The sequence below is a fragment of the Nyctereutes procyonoides genome, unplaced genomic scaffold (genome assembly GCF_905146905.1).
Source record: "Nyctereutes procyonoides isolate TBG_1078 unplaced genomic scaffold, NYPRO_anot_genome, whole genome shotgun sequence".
Classification (NCBI taxonomy): Eukaryota; Metazoa; Chordata; class Mammalia; order Carnivora; family Canidae; genus Nyctereutes; species Nyctereutes procyonoides.
This window is the reverse complement of record NW_026575020.1, coordinates 4,984,585-5,007,532: the sequence shown is the minus strand read 5'-3', so window position 1 is coordinate 5,007,532 and position 22,948 is coordinate 4,984,585. Positions and strand designations below refer to the sequence as shown.

Genomic DNA, 22,948 nt, shown 5'->3' with positions numbered 1-22,948 from the left:
TCTGTTTCTACTGACTAGTTTTTCTTCTGGTATCATTTAATGCCTTTTTGCATGCCTTGTAATTTTCACTGAATGCTAGAAATTCTGTATGCTGAGTGTCTAGGTTTTGTTGCCTTCTGTAAAAAAAAGAATGTTGAATTTCACCTTAGCAGACAGCTGAATTAGTTATGGATCAATTTGACCCTAATTTTTTTCTTTTAACCTTTATTGGGACAGGTCTAGTCTAGTTTTACTATCAAGGTGTGATGTTTCTGAAGTTGCTTATTAAATGTCCCAAGGTATTCTCCATTGAGGGTAGTCAGAACTTCTCCCAGCCTTATTTTAGCTCTTGCCAGAGAGCTAATTTTTCAGTTTACAGTTTTCCAGTAATTGTTCTTTCCTTATTAGATGTTCTTTGACGGACTTTGTGGGGTCTCAATATGTGCATTTACAGTTTACTATTCAGCTAAATTGATGCAGATTTCCTTTTTTTCTTTTCTTTTTTTTTTTTTTTTAAGATTTTTTTGATTTGAGAGAAAGCATAAGCAGAGAGGGAAGGGCAGAGGCAGAGTAACAAGTAGACTCCCTGCTCAGCAGTGAGCCTGGACATAGGACTCAAACCCAGGACCCAGGGATCATGATCTGAGCCAAAGGCATATGTTTAACTGACTGAGTCACCCAGGCACCCTCAATGTATATTTCTTTTTTTTTTCTTTATTTATTTATGATAGTCACAGAGAGAGAGAGAGAGAGAGAGAGAGAGAGAGAGAGAGAGAGGCAGAGACACAGGCAGAGGGAGAAGCAGGCTCCATGCACCAGGAGCCCGACGTGGGATTCGATCCCGGGTCTCCAGGATCGCGCCCTGGGCCAAAGGCAGGCGCCAAACCACTGCGCCACCCAGGGATCCCTCAATGTATATTTCTATGCCCTTTTTGAGTAGCTCCCCTGTCTCAAGACAAAAATTCCAGTTACTTCTGTCTCCCGGAGCTCTGATCTCTGACTCTTCAAATCAGCCAGAATTTAGTTCTCTGCTTGGGCTCCTTCTCCTTATACCATCATCTGGAAAATACCACCAGGCAGAAAGAGTGGTCATAGGGTTCACCTGATTTGTTTCTCAGTCCTGTGCTGCATATTGTCCAACATCTCCAACTGGTTCTTTGCTATGATTTGTATAGTTTTATAGTTGTTGATGGCACGAGGACAGTTACTATCATGGCAGAAGCAGACGTCTCCACCTTTTATTGAAGTTTGTGTCATTTTTCTTTTATATTGTGCTTAAAACGCTGTGTGTGTGTTTTTTTTAAAAGATTTATTTATTCATTCGTAAGAGACACTGAGAGAGAGGGAGACACAGGCAGAGGGAGGAGCAGGCTCCCTGAGGGAGAGCCCAACATGGGACTTAATCCCCGAACCCTGGGATCACGCCCTGAGCCAAAGGCAGATGCTCAAACACTGAGCCACCCAGGCATCCCTAAAATATCGTGCTTCTAAAGTCACTAGAACAAGTAAAAATCTGAACTGACCAGTGGTTATTTGATGATTTTAAGAGATTAAGTTTTTTTATAGGAGTGATGAAGTTAACATTCATATATTAAAAGCTTTTATCTTTTAGAAATATATATTTACAGATTAAATAATATAATGTTCAGGCTTTTTTCAAAATACAAAAAGTTTGGGGATACAGATGAAACAAGATTGGCCATAAAGTGGTAATTTCTCAGTTTTATCAACCTGAAGCTGGGTGATGGGTTCATTATACTATTTTGTCTACCTTGGTATATGTTTAAAACATTTTGTAAGAAACCAAAAGTCAGGGACGCCTGCGTGGCTTAGCGGTTAAGTATCTGCCTTTGGCTCGGGGCATGATCTGGAGTCCCGGGATTGAGTCCCACATTAGGCTCCCTGCATGGAGCCTTCGTCTCCTGCCTATGTCTCTGCCTCTCTCTCTGTGTCTCTCATGAATAAATAAATAAAATCTTAAAAAAAAAAAAAAGAGGAAATCAAAGGCAGCACAAGTAACTTCTCTGTGTAGTTATAGCTCCATTTGGTATGATTGGGTTCATGTGTTTTATTTTGTTTTCAGTGTTTAGGGACTGCTTTGATTTCTTTTTGACTTAATTTATATTTTAATTACGTAAAACATTTACACAGCTAATAAAGTAAAACCATAACACATGATATTTCAGAGTCTCCCTTTCATCCCTGTTTTCTCTCTCCCATAAATCACCTTTTGATTCATTCTTTATCTTTCCATTCTTTTTAAAAATATAAAAAGAGTAATATTTGTTTACATTGTCTCCTGGCCCTATAAAAAGCATATTTTTAAAAAAGATTTTATTTATTTGAGAGAGAGAGAGAGAACATGTGCAAGTGGGAGCATGGGCTGGGTGTGGGTGCAGAGGGAAAAGAGAAGCAGACACCCTGCTGAGCAGGGCTTGATCCCAGGACTCCAAGATCATGACCTAAGCTAAAGGCAGACACTTAACCTACTGAGCCACACAGGTGCCCCTACAAAAAGTATCTTATAAAACTTCTTTGCAGTTTGCTTTCTTAATAGTATGTTAAGATCACAGAATACTACAGATCACTTCAGAATACTATATATTCTTTTCATTCCGTTTAACAGTCTCCTTCCTATGGAATGACATTTGGATTGTTTCCTGTCTTTTGCTACTTCTTATTAGAAACAGCAAAAATGAATAGCCTTGTAATAAATTACATTACATTTTTGTCAATTTATCTTTGGTATATAGGATAGCTAGAAAAAAGTGTAAATTTTATGTCACTTGTCTAGATATCAAAGTGGTCAAATTCTTAATTTCTGTAACATTAAATATTCAAAAGCAAAAAATAAACAGGTAATTTATCTAAAATAAACGTAGGCTACTGGTAAAAAGTCATAGTTAGGGGAGGCGTTAGATTCATTTCTCATGTTAAAGGTCAAATCAATTCACAGAAATAATACTTGTTAGAATTAATAACCACAGTAGAATTAACAACCACAGTTGTCTTTCAGACACTTTCTTGTATTAAAAGTTAACAATGCTGTGAGCTCAAAGAAAGGAATGAAATAAACTGTACCCTGTGTCTGGAGTGTCTTCCACTTGCCTTCATTAAGCAATTCTAAAGATCCCATCTCCTTCCGGAGGCCTTTTTGAACAGGAACATTCACTGAATAATCCTAGCCCCACCCTGTATAAACAAGCTTCCTCAATGGCTTCACTTCATAATAGGCAACAATTTCCCTATGTAATTTTAAATGTTATTTGATACATATTATTACCAATAGATACCCTGGATTGAATGGGTTTTATGTTTACCTTCCTTGTCTATTTGTCTGTGATAGTAAGCTTTCAAGGATAAAAGATTGCTTTCATTTATATTGTAACTGACACAGACACAATATATTTAAAAGGTCATTTAATAAATGCTCTCAATATTGATTATTACAAGCTGTTTAGTATGTGTTTAAGATTTTATAACTTTTTGTAGAATTATCTGTTTACCCTGTGTGTTTCTTTCTTAAGATTTTATTTGAGAGAGAGAGTTTCAGAGAGTGAGCCAGCATGGTTGGGGGAGGGGCAGAGGGACAAGCAGACTCCCTGCTGAGCTGGAAGCCCAACAAAGTGTGGTTAGATCCTAGGATCTTAAGATCTTGACCAAAGCCAAAGTCAGACACCCAACTAAATGAGCCACCCAGGCACTCCTGTTTACCATGTCTTTTGACACGGTAAAGCTACTAGTGTCTTCTTGAAATATAAGTAGTCCTAGTAATTTATATCATTAATATCCCTACTATAAAAAAAAAATCCCTACTTCATATCCATGGTCTTTAAGTTTCACTTTAAGTATCAAGAAAGAATTTGGGTCAGATTCCAAAACACATTTCTTATGCCATTTCTATTTTAATGTTTTTTCCTTTTAATATATCTTTCTTCTGTAAGACTAAAATGAAATTTACTAAATATATTTAATAGCCCACATTTAAAGCTAATACAGACAGGACACAAGAAGCTATGACTTACCCTTCTAAAACACAAAATACTTACGCATCTGTAGTCTTTGTACAACCATTTAGATTCAGTACTTCAATGTTCCTACAATTTTGCGCAAAAGTCCTTTACAGGAAAGAAAGACAGTTAAAGGTTTGAAATGAAATGGGCATAATTCTAGGCATTACAAAAAATAATAAAAGACATTACTGTCTGTAATATTGGATACTGGTACAAAATTAGCTCACATTTACAAATAAATTCATTTTTAACCATAAACTTTTAAACATTGATCTTTGTTCCAACCAAGGTTAAAATTACCCTAACTTTGAGCCAACAAATTAAAAAAAAATTTTTATTCAAAGCTCCAAAGAGCCATTTATGATATGGGGCTTTGTTTTATTCTCAATACATCCCAGTATTGGATCTTTTTGTGTTATAAGCTATGTATGTGTGTTTGGGTTCTGAATAGCTTCAGAACATGAAAATCATTTATATTCAGTTAAGAAGACCAGTTAACCAATAGTGATGTTCTTACCTTAATGCATTGTCTCCTACTCCAAGACACCCACGAAGACTTAACTTTCGTAAAAAGCCCCCACATCTTTTTGAAATATTCTCCACTACCCGGCCCTGTAAAAAAAGACAGGTAAACAAAACAAAACAAAAAAGTAAGGCACAATATTGTTTTTGAAGAGAACACATCCTCATTTTTTTCTTTTCTTTTAAATTTTATTTATTTATTCATGAGAGATACACACAGAGTGAGGCAGAGACATAGGCAAAGGCAGGTCCATGCAGGGAGACTGACATGGGACTCCAGGATCCTGTGCTGAGCCAAAGGCAGACGCTTAACCGCTGAGCCACCCAGTGTCCCACATCCTCGTTTTTCAATAATTTATAAACAAAGAAGAGGCTTCTTGTTTTCAAAACCTAGTTAATTCAATAAAGAAATTTATTTTTTTTAAAGATTTTATTTATTTATTCATGAGAGACACAGAGAAAGAGCCAGAGAGAAGCAGGCTCCATGAAGGGAGCCTGATGCAGGACCCGATCCCAGGACTCCAGGATCACACCCGGAGCCGAAAGCAGATGCTCAACTGCTGAGCCATCCAGGCATCCCACAATAAAGAAATTTCAACTTACTTTGAGAAAGCTTTACTGATCAACTCATCTACCTGAAAAAGGCTTAAACCCTACATTGTTTATTTTGTTCAATTTGGAAGATACTCTGTAGTTGAGGAAATGGTGTTCTGTACTTCTCATGCCATTACAAACATATTTTAAAAAGATTTTTTTTTAAAGATTTTACTTATTTATTCATGAGAGACAGAGAGGGAGAGAGACAGAGAGAGAAGCAGGCTCCATGCAGGGAGCCTGATGCGGGACTCAATCCAAGGACTCTGCGATCACGCCCTGAGCCAAAGGCAGGCATTCAACCGCTGAGCCACCCAGGTGTCCCTAAAAAGATTTTATTTATTTACTTGACAGAGAGACAGAGCATGAGTAGGGGGAGTGGCAGAGGGAGAAGCAGGTTCCCCGCTGAGCAGGGAGCCAGACATGATCCCAGGACCCTGAGATGATTTGAGCCAAAGGCAGACACCTAACCGACTGAACCACTCAGGCACCCCACTCACACCACTATATTAATGCAGACTGTCCTCTTGATTAAACTGCAGCTACTGAAGGATATTAGCTATCTTTATTACTGCTGAATCCTTGCCAAAGTGTTTACTATATCATTCTAAACACAGCAGAGACAAAATGGACACTTAACAGAAGCTTGCAGAATGATTTTGTGGGTCATGATTCTTTAAACATTTATATCCATGAAGATTAGACAACTGTGAAAAACTAAGAATCCAGCATAATGTCAGTGGGTATTACTTTAAAAGCACTTTGTGTAGGGATTCCTGGGTGGATCAGTGGTTGAGCACCTGCCTTTGGCTCAGGTCATGATCCCAGGGTCCTGGGATCAAGTCCCACATCAGGCTCCCCACAGGAAGCCACCTTCTTCCTCTGCCTATGTCTCTGCCTCTCTGTGTCTCTCATGAATAAATAAATAAAGCTTAAAAAGAAAAAAGCACTTTCTGTAGAAAGGAAAGTTTTCTTTCTTTCTTTCTTTCTTTCTTTCTTTCTTTCTTTCTTTCTTTCTTTCTTTCTACCACAAAAATAAAAACAAAAATTTTTAGCCTAAAAATGCTAAATAATTTAGTATTCCATCAGTAAAGTATTTCTGCTTATCCTCAAAACATTGCAGGTTCCCAAGAAGTTCAGATACACTGAAATTAATACTTTCTCTCTCCAGGGAAAGGAGATTTATATGGTTGGGGCTAATCTGTTCCATGCTGTAATTACATCCTAACATGAGAAATGGGGCCACACACCACATAATTATACCTCAATATCCCTCTGGAAATCAAACAGGTCAATTCGCTGCCAGTTACTGCCATCCAGAGCCAGAACATTCCAGGCCTGTTTTGAAGAAAAAGAGACAAAATGAGCAGTCACTCAAGGGAGAAACCCAGCACTATTCAAGTTTACAATTCAAACTAAAGATTAAAATAGACTAAAAAATTTCTCAACTCCCCGCCATTAACTCCCAAAAGGTCTGCTTTGTTTCTGATTCCTACTTTATCCAATTAGATTATCTTATAAATTAGTGGATACAGAAACAAGCAGCTGGGGGGCGGGGTTGGGAAAGGACAGGTTGTGTGAAGCATCCTAGCCAGAAACTCCTTTCTAACTGGAAGATTTAGTTTCTAATCACCAAATAAGATACTTCTGCTGATGAAAAACAAGTCTCTTACTCCATCGTTCAACTAGGAGCAAGATGAGGTGAAACCACAGAAAGAGTAAAGTACTCTAAATATTGCTATGTTCAGTACACATATTTGCTATCCATAGCATCACCTGGTCGGACTTGACACTGATATGCTGACCTGGGACTTATAAAAGAAACTCTCATTTCTCCACATACACAACAGAATCTTATTGCTCTCTTCAGTTACCAATTTGCTCACTGAGGCATGTTTTTCAATTGGTCATCCCTCCCTCTAACTCAATTCAGCAGAAATTTTGTAACAGTGAACGTTTAAGACTTCTCACACATTTCTTCCTTCAGTTAAGCTAAAGAGAGTCAAGAATTTCAACTTTTCAGGATTAGAAAAAATGACTCCAATAAGTCTGAATTTGTTATGTATCATATTTTAATGATAAAGCCTGTAAAAGTTTTCCCTATTAAAGTGTAAACAAAAGTCTTATTGTAGAGGTACAAACTTAGAATATTATTTCTTTTTTTTTATTTTATTTATTATTATTTTTTTTAATTTTTATTTATTTATGATAGTCACAGAGAGAGAGAGAGAGAGAGAGAGAGAGAGAGAGAGAGAGGCAGAGACACAGGCAAAGGGAGAAGCAGGCTCCATGCACTGGGAGCCCGACGGGGATTCGATCCCGGGTCTCCAGGATCGCGCCCTGGGCCAAAGGCAGGTGCCAAACCGCTGCGCCACCAAGGGATCCCCAGAATATTATTTCTTACTACAACATATCAAAATGGAGCCAAGACTGAGATACTAAAAAGGAAACTGTGGATACATTCATAAGCCCCAGGGTAAGTATCACACAGCCAGAAATAGACCAGGGGTATGAGGGTAAATATAGTTATCATTCTGGAAATCTTTAAGGTTTTCTCAAGAGCTCAATGTTGCTTTTCTTTCTGTGGTCCTAATGGTTCCTTAAATGGCTACCTGTGGGAGATAAAACTTTCAAAGATTATATGTTTACTAGATTCTTAGGCTAAGTATACTTCTGGTTTGATTTGATATTTTTCACCTCCTTACTTTCCCCCATAAGGAGGAAACACACACCAAACTAAGACTAAAGTTAGGAATGACAGGTTCCTTTCTGGAGTTTTTTTTTTTTTTCTTTTAAAAGCTAATTCAAGGATCCCTGGGTGGCGCAGCGGTTTGGCGCCTGCCTTTGGCCCAGGGCGCGATCCTGGAGACCCGGGATCGAATCCCACGTCGGGCTCCCGGCGCATGGAGCCTGCTTCTCCCTCTGCCTGTGTCTCTGCCTCTCTCTCTCCCTCTCTCTGTGACTATCATAAATAAATAAAAATTAAAAAAATATTTAAAAAAAAATAAAAGCTAATTCATTACATACTTCAAATACAGAGAACAATAGCATAACTATTGATGTACTAATTCTCCAGATTTAATGAAAATTGGTGTTGTGCTCTCCTTTAAGTTAAAATATTAATGGGGAAAAATATTAATGGGGAAGAGGAACTTGAAGTGAAAACAAGTAAAATTCACTAAAATCAACATCCATGAGATGAGACTGCACCTAAACAAACAGATTTAGACACTAGTCTGGGCATTTTGTTTCTCAATGAAGACCTCAGCTTCATGTGGCGATATAAAGAAAACCCTATTCATTTGTACCAGCCATGTCTACAGCAACCATTCATGTACAAGGGTCAGGAAGTCATGAAGAGAAATCATCAAAATACTACTGATGGTTTCCAAAGTAGCTGATATACTGATTTGGTATGGCTGTGGGATGCAGAAATTATGTTAAAGTTAGTAAGACAGTGAATTTTCTACGGCAAGTTTTGTGGGGTTTTTTTTTTAGAGGAGTAGTGTTGGTTATTTGAAATCTGGACACACCTACAAAGATAAATACAATATGGTATAACCATGTTACAGATCCAGCACTTAGGACTGTATCTCATATACAGCAGCTTTTCAATAAATGTTTCTTAAATGAACAAGCAAAAAACCATTTTTTAAGTTTATTAAAAAATGATTACATGTGCTCATTCACTGTAAGTAAATCATTATATATCTGTATTACAAAAGAGAGTAGGAATGGTTCATAAGGCACTTTTCTCACAACACAGAACCCATTCTTCATATTAGTGGCAGCCAATAAGTTTATGATGCTCCAGTTTTGTCACAACAATGTCAACTGACAAAAATAGATAATAAAAGTGAAATTAAAAACTGACTTTGAGAATGGAATCTGGTTTGTCCTATAATTAAGTAAATTATATTCTAGCTATTACATTTTGAAGAAAGCAATATGGGGAAATAATAGAATTAGAGCCTTCAGCCTTTTGTGTGTAGGTGCATATAAAATGAACTAGGAAAACATAATGAACACTATTTTATTACAATTCTGAGTAGAGTCTAACCCTTTGATTTTAATACTTATTCCTTTAAAATGTTTCTTCTGTTAGCATTATACAAATAGTTAAGATTTCCAAAAAAAATTAGAGACAGTATATATTATAGAATCCCACTGTAGAATTGCATGGGTTTGGGAATGTCATGCACAAAATACCATCTTCTGAAATGTAACATACAACTAACATCTGAAGTAAATGGTTTGCCTCCCACAGAGACATAGCAGCATCATCAGCATCAGGAAGGGGTCCCCCTATAATCATCTCAACCATTCTTACCCTGGAGACCTGAGCACAGCGACACAAAGTAACAACATCCAGAAAAGAAAATATCCTAAAAGAGAAGGAGACAAACTTGATTATATGATAAGGTACTTTCTCTTGATTTTTACCTATAAATAACTGTGTTAATACATGCATAAAAAGGGAGACATTCTTTTAAACAAACACAAAAAGCTGGAGCAACTTACAACATAACACGGCTCATATAAAGCATCGAGGGAAAAAGTAATCTTATTTGAAAATGTATGTGTCTGCTTCGGCAGTGCATATACTAAAATTACTTGAAAATGTACATATAAGTACCAAACAAGTTCAATTACTTACATCAAGGGATAATAAAATACTTCTCATTGATACAATTTGTTAAAAGTAAAAAAAACAACTTTCAGATTTCTGGTAATCAAAAGAAGACTAGGAGAGGGATAACTTTATAAAGAATTTTACAGGGGCCCCTGGGTGGCTCAGTTGGTTAAGCATCTGCCTTGGGCTCAGATCATGATGGGATGAAGCCCGGAGACTCCCTGCTCAGCGGGGAAGCCTGCTTCACTCTCTCCCTCTGCCTGCAGCCCCGCCTACTTGTGCACACGCTCTCTCTGTAAATAAATAAATAATCTTACAGGATTTTATAGTTATGAAGAAAAAAATTAAATAAATAATATAATAATACCTAAAAATTAGTAACTGTTAAATCTTTACGTATTTAATTCTAATTTAGGAAATTATAAAAACTCATCTAATCACTGCTGGGAAACACTGCCTAGAATTTTTCTCAGTCTTACAGAAGTGTTTATTTTGAAGCATTGTTATTTGAAATAATTGATTTGCTTAAAGCATGATAACTCTCTACACTTAAGCCACCTGTAAAAAAAAGGTCACTTCTGTTTAAAGCCCTTTTTACTTATGAGCACCCTTTAAAGGTCATTTTGATCTGAATAATAAGCTAAACTCTTCTGCAAGTGTCAACAAGTGTGATATAGCATGTGATTCAAAGATTTAAGTAAATTAAAGTTAATTTTGCCTTAAGAATTTTATAAACTCCGGGACGCCTGGGTGGCTCAGCGGTTGAGCCTTTGGTTCAGGGTGTGATCCCGGATTCCAGGGATCGAGTCCCACATCAGGCTCCTTGCATGGAGCCTACTTCTCCTCCCTCTGCCTGTGTCTCTGCCTCTCTTTTTGTGTCTCTCATAACTAACTAACTAAATCAATAGAATTTTATAAATTCTTTGAGATTGGGCAGCCTGGGGCTCCGCGGTTTAGTGCTATCTTCAGCCTGGGGCCTGATCCTGGAGACCTGGGATCGAGTCCCACGTTGGGCTCCCTGCATGGAGCCTGCTTCTCCCTATGCCTGTGTCTCTGCCTCTCTCTCATGAATAAATAAAATCTTAAAAAAAAAAATTCCTTGAGATAACTGGAGATACCTAGAATGTTACAAAATGGAGGTCAGGAATCTCTCCCTCCCCCTCTGCTTCTCAACCCCCTCATGCTCCCTCTCTCTCTCTCTCTCTCTCTCTAAAACAAATAAATAGTATCTTGGGGCGCCTGGGTGGTGCAGTCAGTTAAGTGGCCAACTCTGGTTTTGGCTCAGGTCATGGGATCCGGCCCACCTCGGACTCCATGTTCAGTAAGAAGTCCACTTGAGAGTCTCTTTCCTCTACCCCTTCATGCTTTCCCTCTAAAATAAATAAATCTTTAAAATAAGTAAATAAAATCTTTAAAATAAAAAATATTCCACTGTATCTGTATATATTTTGTACATGTGTCCATAGAGGGAAACGCTGGATGCCTTTCATGTTCCCATGAGGTGGCCTTGCTAACCACCCTGATGACTGTTTTTTATAGAATAAATCTCCCATCTTCTTCAATATAGATTACTAACCACTCCCAAATAAATATAGATATCCCCAACTTAGGTACCTCAATTCCTAAAACAAAACATTTTGAAAAACAATTAAAAAAAACATTTTTCTAATGCAACAAACATTTCTGAGTTGCTGAAATGCCCTTGCTTATTCCTCTCATCAGCTATGTAAGTACCTTTATGTGGAGTTTCATAATCTAAAGATCCTGTTTCTGCAAATTCATCACTAATCCCTGAGTAATTTGTATAAATATAGTATTACACCTCTGGGGACATAGGTAAGCAGCTTTATAGGTGAAACAGCAGGCTGGAAGCCAAATGCAGACCTAGGAGACTCTCTGAAGCGCACATCTCAGTAATCCGAATTCCATTCTTAGAATGTACTGACTGGGGTTCTGAATATCAAGATCCCAAATGAGTTAGGTTTTCACCCGGATTTTGACATTACAGTACATTAAAATGAGAGAAAGACAGAAGTCACAAATAGTCACTATGCTTCTGTGTATTCAAGTAAAAAGAGCTTGGTCTCTCCAGTCCTGATTTGGCTCCCCAGTAAGAAAAATGATAAGCCTCAGTGCTGAAGTCCCTTCTACCACTCCATAGTAGTCCATCTAAATGTCTGCTATTATTTTGTAAACTTTGACTTCTACTTAAGAGAAAAGAAAAGCCTAATATAATTGGTGGGATAAGCTGCCAGGGCTTTAGCCAGAGTGATGGTTTTTTTATGTTGGACTGGGAGGCTCACAATGAGCATTTATTCTTCCAAATATCATAATCTTAAATTTAAAAAATCAATACATGTATAAATGTATATCTATAGCATTTATATAATAAGCCAACATAATAAACCACATTATGGGATGCCTGAGTGGCTCAGCGGTTGGGCATCTGCTTGATCTCGGGATCAAGTCCCACACCGGGCTCCTTTTGGGGAGCCTGCTTCTCCCTCTGTCTGTGTCTCTGCCTCTCTGTGTGTCTCTCATGAATAAATAAAATCTTAAAAAAGAACAAAACTACATTATACTGAGCACCTTCCTGCTTTTCAACTTCAGTCTAAGTACCTGAGATCACGCTGGTGGTGGTCCTTTTCTCTACATTATAACCCTTTACATAATTCCTCCTAACATACCCATGTCTATAACCAGAATGGTTAAGTGATGCATGATAACAACACTTCTTGTGGTGGGCATTTAGTAATATGTGCAATTGTCAAATCACTGTTATATATTTTTTTAATTTTTATTCATTTATGATAGTCACAGAGAGAGAGAGAGGCAGAGACACAGGCAGAGGGAGAAGCAGGCTCCATGCACCGGGAGCCCAATGTGGGATTCGATCCCGGGTCTCCAGGATCGCGCCCTGGGCCAAAGGCAGGCGCCAAACCGCTGCGCCACCCAGGGATCCCTACTGTTATATTTTTTAAAAAAGATTTTATTTATTTATTCATGAGAGACACAGAGAGACAGGCAGAGACACAGGCAGAGGGAGAAGTAGGCTCCATGCAAAGAGCCCGACTCGATCCGAGGAATCCAGGATCATGCACTGAGCCAAAGGCAGGTGTTCAACTGCTGAGCCACCCTTTTTCTTTTTTTAAAAGTAGGCTCCATGTCCACTGTAGGGCTCCAACTCTTAACCCTGAGACACAGAGTTGCATGTTCTACCAACTGAGCCAGTCAGGCACCCCGCCCTGATAACCAGAATGGTTAAGATCAAAGAGACAGAAAACTAAGATGAAATGAAGGGTCTGCTATTGTCTAAGGATCCTCTTGATTGCTTCAATAAGTCTTTCCCTATCTCTTATCAAGAGACTATTAAAAAACTGGACTGGCTTTAGACTGCCCAAGTTTAAGCAAAATAGACCTTGCCTTCCCCACCCTTGATAAAGAAATAAAGAAAACCTGGAAGAGGGGATCCCTGGGTGGCTCAGCAGTTTGGCACCTGCCTTTGGCCCGAGGTGCAATCCTGGAGTCCCGGGATCGAGTCCTGCATCGGGCTCCCTGCATGGAGCCTGCTTCTCCCTCTGCCTCTCTCTCTCTCTCTCTGTGTGTGTGTCTGTGTCTATCATAAATAAATAAATGTTAAAAAGAAAAAAGAAAACCTGGAAGAAAAAGACACTGAGACGTTATGTGGAAGAAAATAGGGTCTAATCATATGTAAAACTCATTGCTGTACAAAAAAAGAAAACAAACAAACAAACCCAAAACCTTACTAAATCCCTGGAGGAGAAAACGGGGGCCGGCTGTTCAAATCAATACTGAAAATAAATTTTAGGATATGGTTACCTATAGTATGTTTCTCTAAAAAGCCAACTTTCTTTGGCTACACAGTCTTATGACAAATATCCCAAACCTTCTTGAACAACACCTAATAAAATTCTTATTTAAAAAGTTAGGGCAGCCCGGGTGGCTCAGTGGTTTAGTGCCACCTTCAGCTCAGGGTGTGATCCTGGGGACCCGGGATCAAGTCCCATGTCAGGCTCTCTGCATGGAGCCTGCTTCTCCCTCTGCCTGTGTCTCTGCCTCTCTCTCTCTCTCTCTCTCTGTGTCTCTCATGAATAAATAAAATCTTTAAATAAATAAATAAATAAATAAATAAATAAATAAATAAATAAATAAATAAATAAAATAAAATAAAATAAAACAAAATAAAATAAAAGTTAAAAAGCATAGGGGCACCTGGGTGGCTCAGTCAGTTCAGCGTCTGGCTCTTGATTTCAGCTTAGGTCATGATCTCAGGGTTTTGAGATCGAGCCCTGTGTTGGGCTCCACACTGGGCATGGAGCCTGCTTAAGATTCTCTCTCCCTCTACACCCTCTTCCCTCTCTTAAAAAAAGAAGAAAATCACCTGTGCCCACCAAATTACCTAGATAACCTTCAAACCATCCTGAAAATTTACGAATTCGGCCTGAGATGTAAAGAGAGACCAGCTGGAACGCTACAGTGAGAAAAGTTCGCGCTTCTATCAAGGTAGGAAGACGGGGGAAAAAGAAATAAAGAAACAAAAGGCCTCCGAGGGGGAGGGGCCCCGCGAGGAGCCGGGCTGAGGCCGGGGCGAGTGTCCCCAGGACAGGAGAGCCCCGACCCGGAGAAGCAGGAGCTGCACCAACCTTCCCGGGCGGAAAGGGGCTCGCAGGGAGTCGGAGCAGGACCCAGGAGGGCGGGGATGCCCTCGGGCTCCCGGGGACACTAACAGACACCTGCGAGCGCAGGAGAGTGCCCCGAGCTCCCTAAGGGCTGCAGCGCGCACGGCGGGGACCGACCGGAGCAGCTCGGAGGGGCTCGGGAGCGGCTCCAGGGAGGGAGCTGCGGGGCGGGAGCGCGAATCCACCAGCGCAGGCCCCGGAGCACAGGGCGCCGGGACACAGCCCAGGATCCGGCCTCCCCCGGGACAGGCAGAGGCCGGGAGGGCCCAAGACAGCGAGGACGCTCCTGCCTCGAGCTGAGCAGATCAGTGGCCCCGCCCGGGAGCCTCCAGGCCCTGCGGACGGAGAACCGAGAGCCCCGAGCCCGAGCCCCGTAGTTCCTGCGGAGGCTGAATCCAGGCTTCCAGAGTTGCCATAGCAACTGCGACTGTTCCTCCTGGGGCCCCACGGGGTAAACAACCCCCGCTGAGCCCGGCAGCAGGCAGGGGCAGAGCAGCTCCCCCAAGTGCTAACACCTGAAAATCAGCGCAACAGGCCCCTCCCCCAGAAGACCAGCTAGAGGGACCAGTGATACTCCCCCGTGTTCCAATACAACTTGTTTTTGGCCACTCTGCACTGAGCAAAATGACTAGAAGGAAAACCTCACTTCAAAAGAAAGAATCAGAAACAGCCCTCTTTCCCACAGAGTTACAAAATCTGGATTACACTTCAATGTCAGAAAGCCAATTCAGAAGCACCATTATACAGCTACTGGTGGCTGGATAAAAAAACAGGACCCATCTATTTGCTGTCTACAAGAGACTCATTTTAGACAGAAGGACACCTACAACCTGAAAATAAAAGGTTGGAGAACCATTTACCATTCAAATGGTTCTCAAAATATACCCTAAAAACTACAGAACACTTCTGAAAGAAATTGAGGAAGACACAAAGAGATGGAAAAATATTCCATGCTCATGGATTGGCAGAATTAATATTGTGAAAATGTCAATGTTACCCAGGGCAATTTACACGTATAATGCAATCCCTATCAAAATACCATGGACTTTCTTCAGAGACTTAGAACAAATTATTTTAAGATTTGTGTGGAATCAGAAAAGACCCCAAACAGCCAGGGGAATTTTAAAAAAAGAAAACCATATCTGGGGGCATCACAATGCCAGATTTCAGGTTGTACTACAAAGCTGTGTTCATCAAGACAGTGTGGTACTGGCACAAAAACAGACATATAGATCAATGGAACAGAACAGAGAACCCAGAAGTGGACCCTGAACTTTATGCTCAACTAATATACGATAAAGGAGGAAAGACGATCCACTAGAAGAAAGACAGTCTCTTCAATAAATGGTGCTGGGAAAATTGGACATCCACACGCAGAAGAATGAAACTGGACCACTCTCTTGCACCATACACAAAGATAAACTCAAAATAGATGAAAGATCTAAATGTGAGACAAGATTCCATCAAAATCCCAGAGAAGAACTCAGGCAACACCCTTTTTGAACTTGGCCACAGTAACCGGAGAAAGACAAACAGTGTATGTTCTCATTCATTTGGGGAATATGAATAATAGCGAAAGGGAATATAAGGGAAGGGAGAAGAAATGTGTGAGAAATATCAGAAAGGGAGACAGAACATAAAGACTTCTAACTCTGGGAAATGAACTAGGGGTGGTGGAGGGAGAGGAGGGTGGGGGGTGGGGGTGAATGGGTGACGGGCACTGAGGGGTACACTTGACGGGATGAGCACTGGGTGTTATTCTGTATGTTGGTAAATTGAACACCAATAAAAATTAATTTATAAAAAAATAAAAAAAAAAAAGAAGAAGAAGAAGTTAGAAAGCATACAATGGTCCTGGAGAGGTTTTAACTGGATAGTTCTATTCATATAATGGGGATATCTATAGGTATAACTTTTTTGGAGTACTTTGACAGTGTCCATTAAAATAAAAGACATATATTACAACCTGTAGAAGCAAAAGGAATAAAACTGGTTTATAGAATGCTCATGGCAGCATTATTTGAAATAATGAAAAGTTAGAAAAAACCTTAATATAAATAAAAATGCTTAAATTATGGTACAGTCCATGAACTACTGTACATAGCTGCCTTTTGAAAGAATGGGATACATGAACTGACCTAAAAAGAAGTCAATGATTATTAAATGACAGAAACAAAAACAAGTTGTAGAAAAGTATTTATACCATGTTTTCATTTTTGAAAAATATAAAATATGGATAAATGAAGATGCACATTTAAGTATTATACATATAATGTATCTGGATATAAGTGGATATATCTACCTTTGGAGGGGGAGAGGAGGCTTTTGTGTGTGTGTGTGGGGGGGATATTGAAAGAACAGGGATTAAAGAAGCCAGCTGTTTACCACTTTGTATTTTTCAAAGTGTTGGGTTAGTGAGTAATTTTTTAAAAAAGATTTTATTTATTCATTCATGAGACACACAGAAAAAGAGGGGCAGAGACATAGGCAGAGGGAGAGGGAGAGGGAGAAGCAGGCTCCATGCAGGAAGCCCGATGTAGGACTCGATCCTGTTACTCCAGGATCACACCCTGAACCGAAGACAGATGCTCAACCTCTGAGCCACCCACGCATCCCAGTAGTTAGCGAGTAATTTGTATTTTATTTGTTAAATAATGTTTAAAGGCCCTGGACAAAGATCTCTGGCCACATGATGTGTTAATAAGGCCTGCTCTGAATTTAAAGTTTTTTTTTTTTTTTTTTTTTAAGATTTATTCATTCATGAGAGACACAGAGAGAAGCAGAGACACAGGCAGAGGGAGAAGCAGGCTCCCTGTAGGGAGCCCAATGTGGGACTCAATCCTGGGACCCCAGGATCACGCCCTGAGCAAAAGGCAGACGCTTAACCGCTGAGCCACCCAGGTATCCCTTAAAGTTCTTTTTTTAAAAAATGTTTTATTTATTTGAGAAAGAGAACACTAGGGCAGCCCCAGTGGTGCAGCGGTTTAGAGCCACCTGCAGCCGGGGGTGTGATCCTGGGGACCCGGGACTGAGTCCCATGTCAGGCTCCCTGCATGGGGCCTGCTTCTCCCTCTGCCTGTGTCTCTGCCTCTCTCTCTATGAATAAATAAATAAAATCTTAAAAAAAAAGAGAAAGAGAACACGAGAGAATACAAACAGGGGAAGCAGCAGAGGGAAAGGGAGAGGGAGAAGCAGGGGGCTGGATCCCAGGACACTGGGCTCATAACTCGAGCCAAAGGCAGATGCTTAACCAACAGAGCCACTCAGGGGCCCCTGAACTTGAGGGTTCTGATACTTGTCTACTGTCTGGCAGAAACTACACCACATTTTCATTTTTTAAAAATATTTTATTTATTCATGAGAGACACAGAGAGAGAGGCAGAGTCACAGGCAGAGGAAAAAGAAGGCTCCATGCAGGGAGCCCGGTATGGGACTCAATCCCAGATTCTGGGATCACGCCCTGAGCTGAAGGTAGATGCTCACCGCTGAGCCACCCAGGCGTCCCATACACATTTTCAAAATTAAAAACTTCTTATTTCTCACAAGAGACTATTAGTTACAGGAATTGTTCATTAAAACTGCATGCTAGTGTCTTTACTATCAAACTATACATGCAGGTTTACCAGGCCCCTGTTTTAAGTGATAGGACTTCAGGGATAATTATAACATTATGGTTATTATCCATCGTCTTGTGGAGAATTCTGCTAAAAGCAATGTATGTTACTTGTAAGATTTTTGACTCTTTAGACAAGAATCTGTTGTAGATTAAATTTTAGGAGCTCACTATACATATTTGGTTATTAATGTGTACATAAGGACCATAGCTTCACATTAGAAATGAATCAGAGCTGGCAGATATCACCATGAGATCAGATCATCTTCAGAATCTTAAATTAGGGCTGTGCTTTTTGGCCTCCTTTTTAACCTGAATCTCAATGCAAAACTGCTCTTAAATAAACCAGATGCACAGTCCTGGCCATGAAGAATAGAAAAGTAAGTATCCTGTGTGTTTTTTAAATAATTGATTGTTACAAATCTGGACACATGAGACAACTGGTCTTTTATCCAGCTACTCACAGTTAACTATTTAAACAAGAGTATATTGATCAGAAATTTATGCAAATCTAATCTACTCATATGTGGTAACCCCATGTAGCTGACTAAATCATTTAGTTCCTCAGGTGTACAAGTAACAACTACTTCATTATTAACTAGACCAAGTTGACAAGGACGTTCTGTCTCTCTAAATGAGAAGCTCTATAGGAATGTTAATGAGGGGTTACTGTGTTGAGCAACTGGCAATACCACCTTCTATGAACACTTTCTAGACAAAAATCACCTTAGCTATGCTCTGTGGTACAGAATTTTAAGCAATTCATTAACCATTTGTTGACATGCTGGAAAAAGTATATAATACCCTCTTTTTTTTTTAATATCCTCTTGAGGAAATAAAACTCAATGCGAAAGTAAGGTAATGCCTTATTGGGGTGAAGTCATGGTTAGGACTTTTATTTTCCATCAAAGGATGACAAATCTACTTGTTTACCTGAAGTACAGGAACAACCATCAATCCACAACTAAGGATATTTTGACTCCAGGATCTCATAAGAAATATAATCCTTGTACTATCCTAATCTTATGAAAATTCCATATAATAGAAGTGATATTTATAGGAGACTATTTGAATGGCATCATGATTCCTTTAAGTATGCTATATTCTATCTGTGGTTGGCACTGTAACTAACTCTCCAGTATCCCTTCAGCCCATTTTATTAGTCTAAACCTATCTCAGTGATTAGTTCAGGCCTAAAGACAACTTGGGCTAATGAGATCTGAGAAAGGGCTTTACTGGAATATAAATGCCTATCTCTCCCCTCAGAGTGAACGAAGACACATGTTGATCCAACACTGCTGGCATCCATCTTGTGCCCATAAAGAAAAGAGCTTTTAGGACCAAGCTGATGATATTCCTAGCAGAACAGACAGAAAATTACTGATGACACTGTGGATCCTCTAAATCAATTAACCTTAGGATGCAGGCAGCCTAATTTTGTACTTCCTTTTGTATGAAATAACTTCCCTTACTGTTTAAGCCCATCTCAGTTAGAATTTCTATTACCTGCAGCCAAAAGCAGTCTTGGATCAAGTGGACTGTCAGAAGCATGCATTCATTTTTCCACGTTATTATTTTGTTTTTAACTATTACAAAGGTAATACAAGACATGACCATATGAAATCTAAGATTGAATTTGCTATAGAACTTATCCACCAAATCTAAGTAGACTCTCATTGGAGAAATTTTTCTTAGAAAGTAATGCTAGGGGGATCCCTGGGAGGCGCAGCAGTTTAGCGCCTGCCTTTGGCCCAGGTCGCGATCCTGGAGACCCGGGATCGAATCCCACGTCAGGATCCCGGTGCATGGAGCCTGCTTCTCCCTCTGCCTATGTCTCTGCTTCTCTCTCTCTGTCTCTGTGTGTGACTATCATAAATAAAAATAAATAAATAAATAAATAAATAAATAAATAAATAAATAAATAAATAGAAAGCAGTGCTAGAAAGAGCTCTGATTTTATGGTATAATATATATTTCTCTTTTTCTGTTAAGAATATTATTTTGTTTATGCCACCAAGAAATTTAAAGCTATATGTGAAACCCTTCTAAAGCAGTTATGTAAGGTCTTACAAGGGTACATGTGTTTCCTTTCTGGCTTTGGTTTTCTACTTTAAAAAATATTTGTCATGGTCCTCATAGTTTATTTGTATTGATTATACTTGCTCCTGAGCCAAGCCGTCTCAAGTACTCTGGAGACAAATTAAATAAATAAAAGGATATATATATATATATATATATATTAGGATATGCATAAATATTGCTAACTCATAAGACTTCAACTATCTTAATATAGAACATTTAAGCCAAAAGAGAATGCTTGAGTAAAATTATCCGAATATATGGCCAAACCTCAACATCTGCCATACACAGCTCTTTTCTAGAGTTCTTACCACATCAATCACCAGGTAATGACACCAAGTTGGTATCTGACTGAGTCTACTTGGAAACCTGACCCAAAGGTTGCCAATCTATAGGATGCTCACTAGGCTGTATGTTCTGGTCCCAAAGCTCTTCATTTCAGTGTTTGAGAGGGCTTGTATTTCTTCCTGTTTTATTTCCCACAGGTACCAGTAAATCCAAAAAGAGCTAAATTTATATAATTTCTTACTTTTTCATGTGTTTATATATATATACTTTTAAATCATGCTGCTAAGCTTGAGAATTGTATATACATCTGCCTGGATATCCATAGGTACCAAAACTGAACTAATTTTCATTATTTTCTTTCAATTAACCCTGTTCTTCCTATTTTCTTTATCTTAGTGAGTGTTCTGACCATCTACTTGGCAGAAAGTAAAAAATTGGGGCACTATTCTTGCCTCCTTCCCAATACCCTCATTAGTGATCACATCAAATTAATAAGCAAATACACTGTCAATTCCAACTCATAAAAATCTCTTGATAGAGTCCATTTTCTCTCTAGCCCATCACTATGATGGAGTTTAGGCCATCATTTCCCCCCAGTAAAGATTACTGTAACAACTTTCTATTTGCTGCTCTTGCCTTCAGCATGCCTGCATGCATGAATAAATAAATATTTTTTTATTTGATACACTGGGAGAGAACATAAGCAGGGGGAGCGGCAGGCAGAGGGAGAGGGAGAAGCAGGCTTCCTATAGAGCAGGGAGCCCAACATGCGGCTTGATTCCAGGACCCTAAGATCATGACCTGAGCTTAACCTAACTTGATGCTTAACTGACTGAGCTACCCAGATGCTCTGCAAAAAAAATGTTTTTGTTAAATAAACAAGTATGGACTCAAATACCTGCTTCTTCAATACCATTTTATCAGAGGTAACCACTAGCAACCTAACGGCTATGAAGAAATCTCTAAAGTGGGGTATTCTTAACAGAAGACTACAAATCACCCACTTAAGAAGTCACCTATTATTAGTCTACCCTTCATGCTGTCTTTGGGACTGACTGCATCTAAGGAAGAGATGCCAGCATCAAAGAAAATTCCCAGGGGTGCCTGAGTGGCTCAGTCAGTTAAGCGGCTGCCTTAGACTCAGGATGTGGTCTCGGGGTCCTGGGATCGAGGTTGGCTTCTCCCTCACCCTCTGCTGTTCCCCCCCACTTGTGCTCCCTGCCTCGCTCTGTCAAATAATTAAAATGAAAAATTTTTAAAGTCTAAAAAATAAAAGAAAAAAAGAAAATATCCACAAAACCTTTGCTAAAATGAGTCACCAAAAGTGGGATATGGCTGAAGAATCAGTAAACATAAACAGCATAAAATAAAGCAATACACTGTGTTTGTCATATAAGCTGATTTTTTTAAAGCTTTTATTTATTTATTCATGAGAGACACAGAGAGAAAGAGACAGAGACATAGGCAGAGGGAGAAGCAAGCTCCATGCAGGAAGCCCGATGTGGGACTCGATCCTGGAACTTCGGGATCACATCCTGAGCCAAAGATAGACGACGCTCAACCGCTGAGCCACCCAGGTGTCCCAAGCTGATTTTTTTTTAAAATTTATTTTATGATAGTCACACACACAGAGAGAGAGAGAGAGAGAGAGAGAAAGAGGCAGAGACATAGGCAGAGGGAGAAGCAGGCTCCATGCACCGGGAGCCCGACGTGGGATTCGATCCGGGGTCTCCAGAATCACGCCCTGGGCCAAAGACAGGCGCCAAACTGCTGCGCCACCCAGGGATCCACAAGCTGATTTTTTAAAAAGATTTTATTTATTTATTTATTTGGGAGGGTAGCACAAGTGGGAGGAGGGGCAGAGGGACAAGCAGACTCCCCGCTGAGCACAGAACTCAATGTGGGGCTCTATCCCAGGACCCTGGAACATGACCTGAACCAAAGTCAGATGCGTAACCAACTGAGCAACCCAGGCGCCCCTGAATTTTTATTTTAAATTATATAATAGGGCAGCCCAGGTGGCTCAGCGGTTTAGCGCCGCCTTCATTCCGGGGCGTGATCCCAGAGACCTGGGATTGAGTCCCATGTCGGGCTCCCTGTATTGGGCCTGCTTCTCCCTCTGTCTGTCTGTCTGTCTGTCTGTCTCTCTCTCTCTCTCTGTGTCTCTATGAATAAATAAATAAAATCTTAAAAAAATAAATTATATAATAAATACTTATTATATAATTGCATATTTTATTACAACTGTATTATTGAGGGGCGCCTGGGTGGCTCAGCGGTTGAGTATCTGCCTTCAGCTCAGGATGTGATCTTGGAGTTCCGGGATGAAGTCCCGCATCAGGCTCCCTCCATGGGGCCTGCTTCTTCCTCTGCATTGTCTCTGCCTCTCTCTTTCTGTGTCTCTCATGAATAAATAAATGAAATCTTTAAAAAAAAAAAAGCAACTGTATTATTGAAATTTTTATTATAAATTGTATTATAAAATTGAAAATATAAAAATTACATACATATTACAGAGAATCCATAT

General features: G+C 39.6%; 1 protein-coding gene across 5 annotated transcripts in view; it reads right to left on the bottom strand.

Moving 5' to 3' along the window:
- The window catches only part of FBXL20 (F-box and leucine rich repeat protein 20), a 104,186-nt gene that overhangs the window by 20,266 nt on the left and 60,972 nt on the right, over positions 1 to 22,948 (bottom strand). For all 5 annotated transcript variants that reach the window (XM_055316153.1, XM_055316171.1, XM_055316162.1 and 2 more), the window contains 4 exons: positions 9,439 to 9,493; positions 6,372 to 6,446; positions 4,510 to 4,604; positions 4,029 to 4,097 (listed from right to left, as the gene is read on the bottom strand). In XM_055316153.1, coding sequence (XP_055172128.1) covers positions 4,029 to 4,097; positions 4,510 to 4,604; positions 6,372 to 6,446; positions 9,439 to 9,493 — 294 coding nt within the window. The remainder of the gene's footprint in view (positions 1 to 4,028; positions 4,098 to 4,509; positions 4,605 to 6,371; positions 6,447 to 9,438; positions 9,494 to 22,948) is intronic.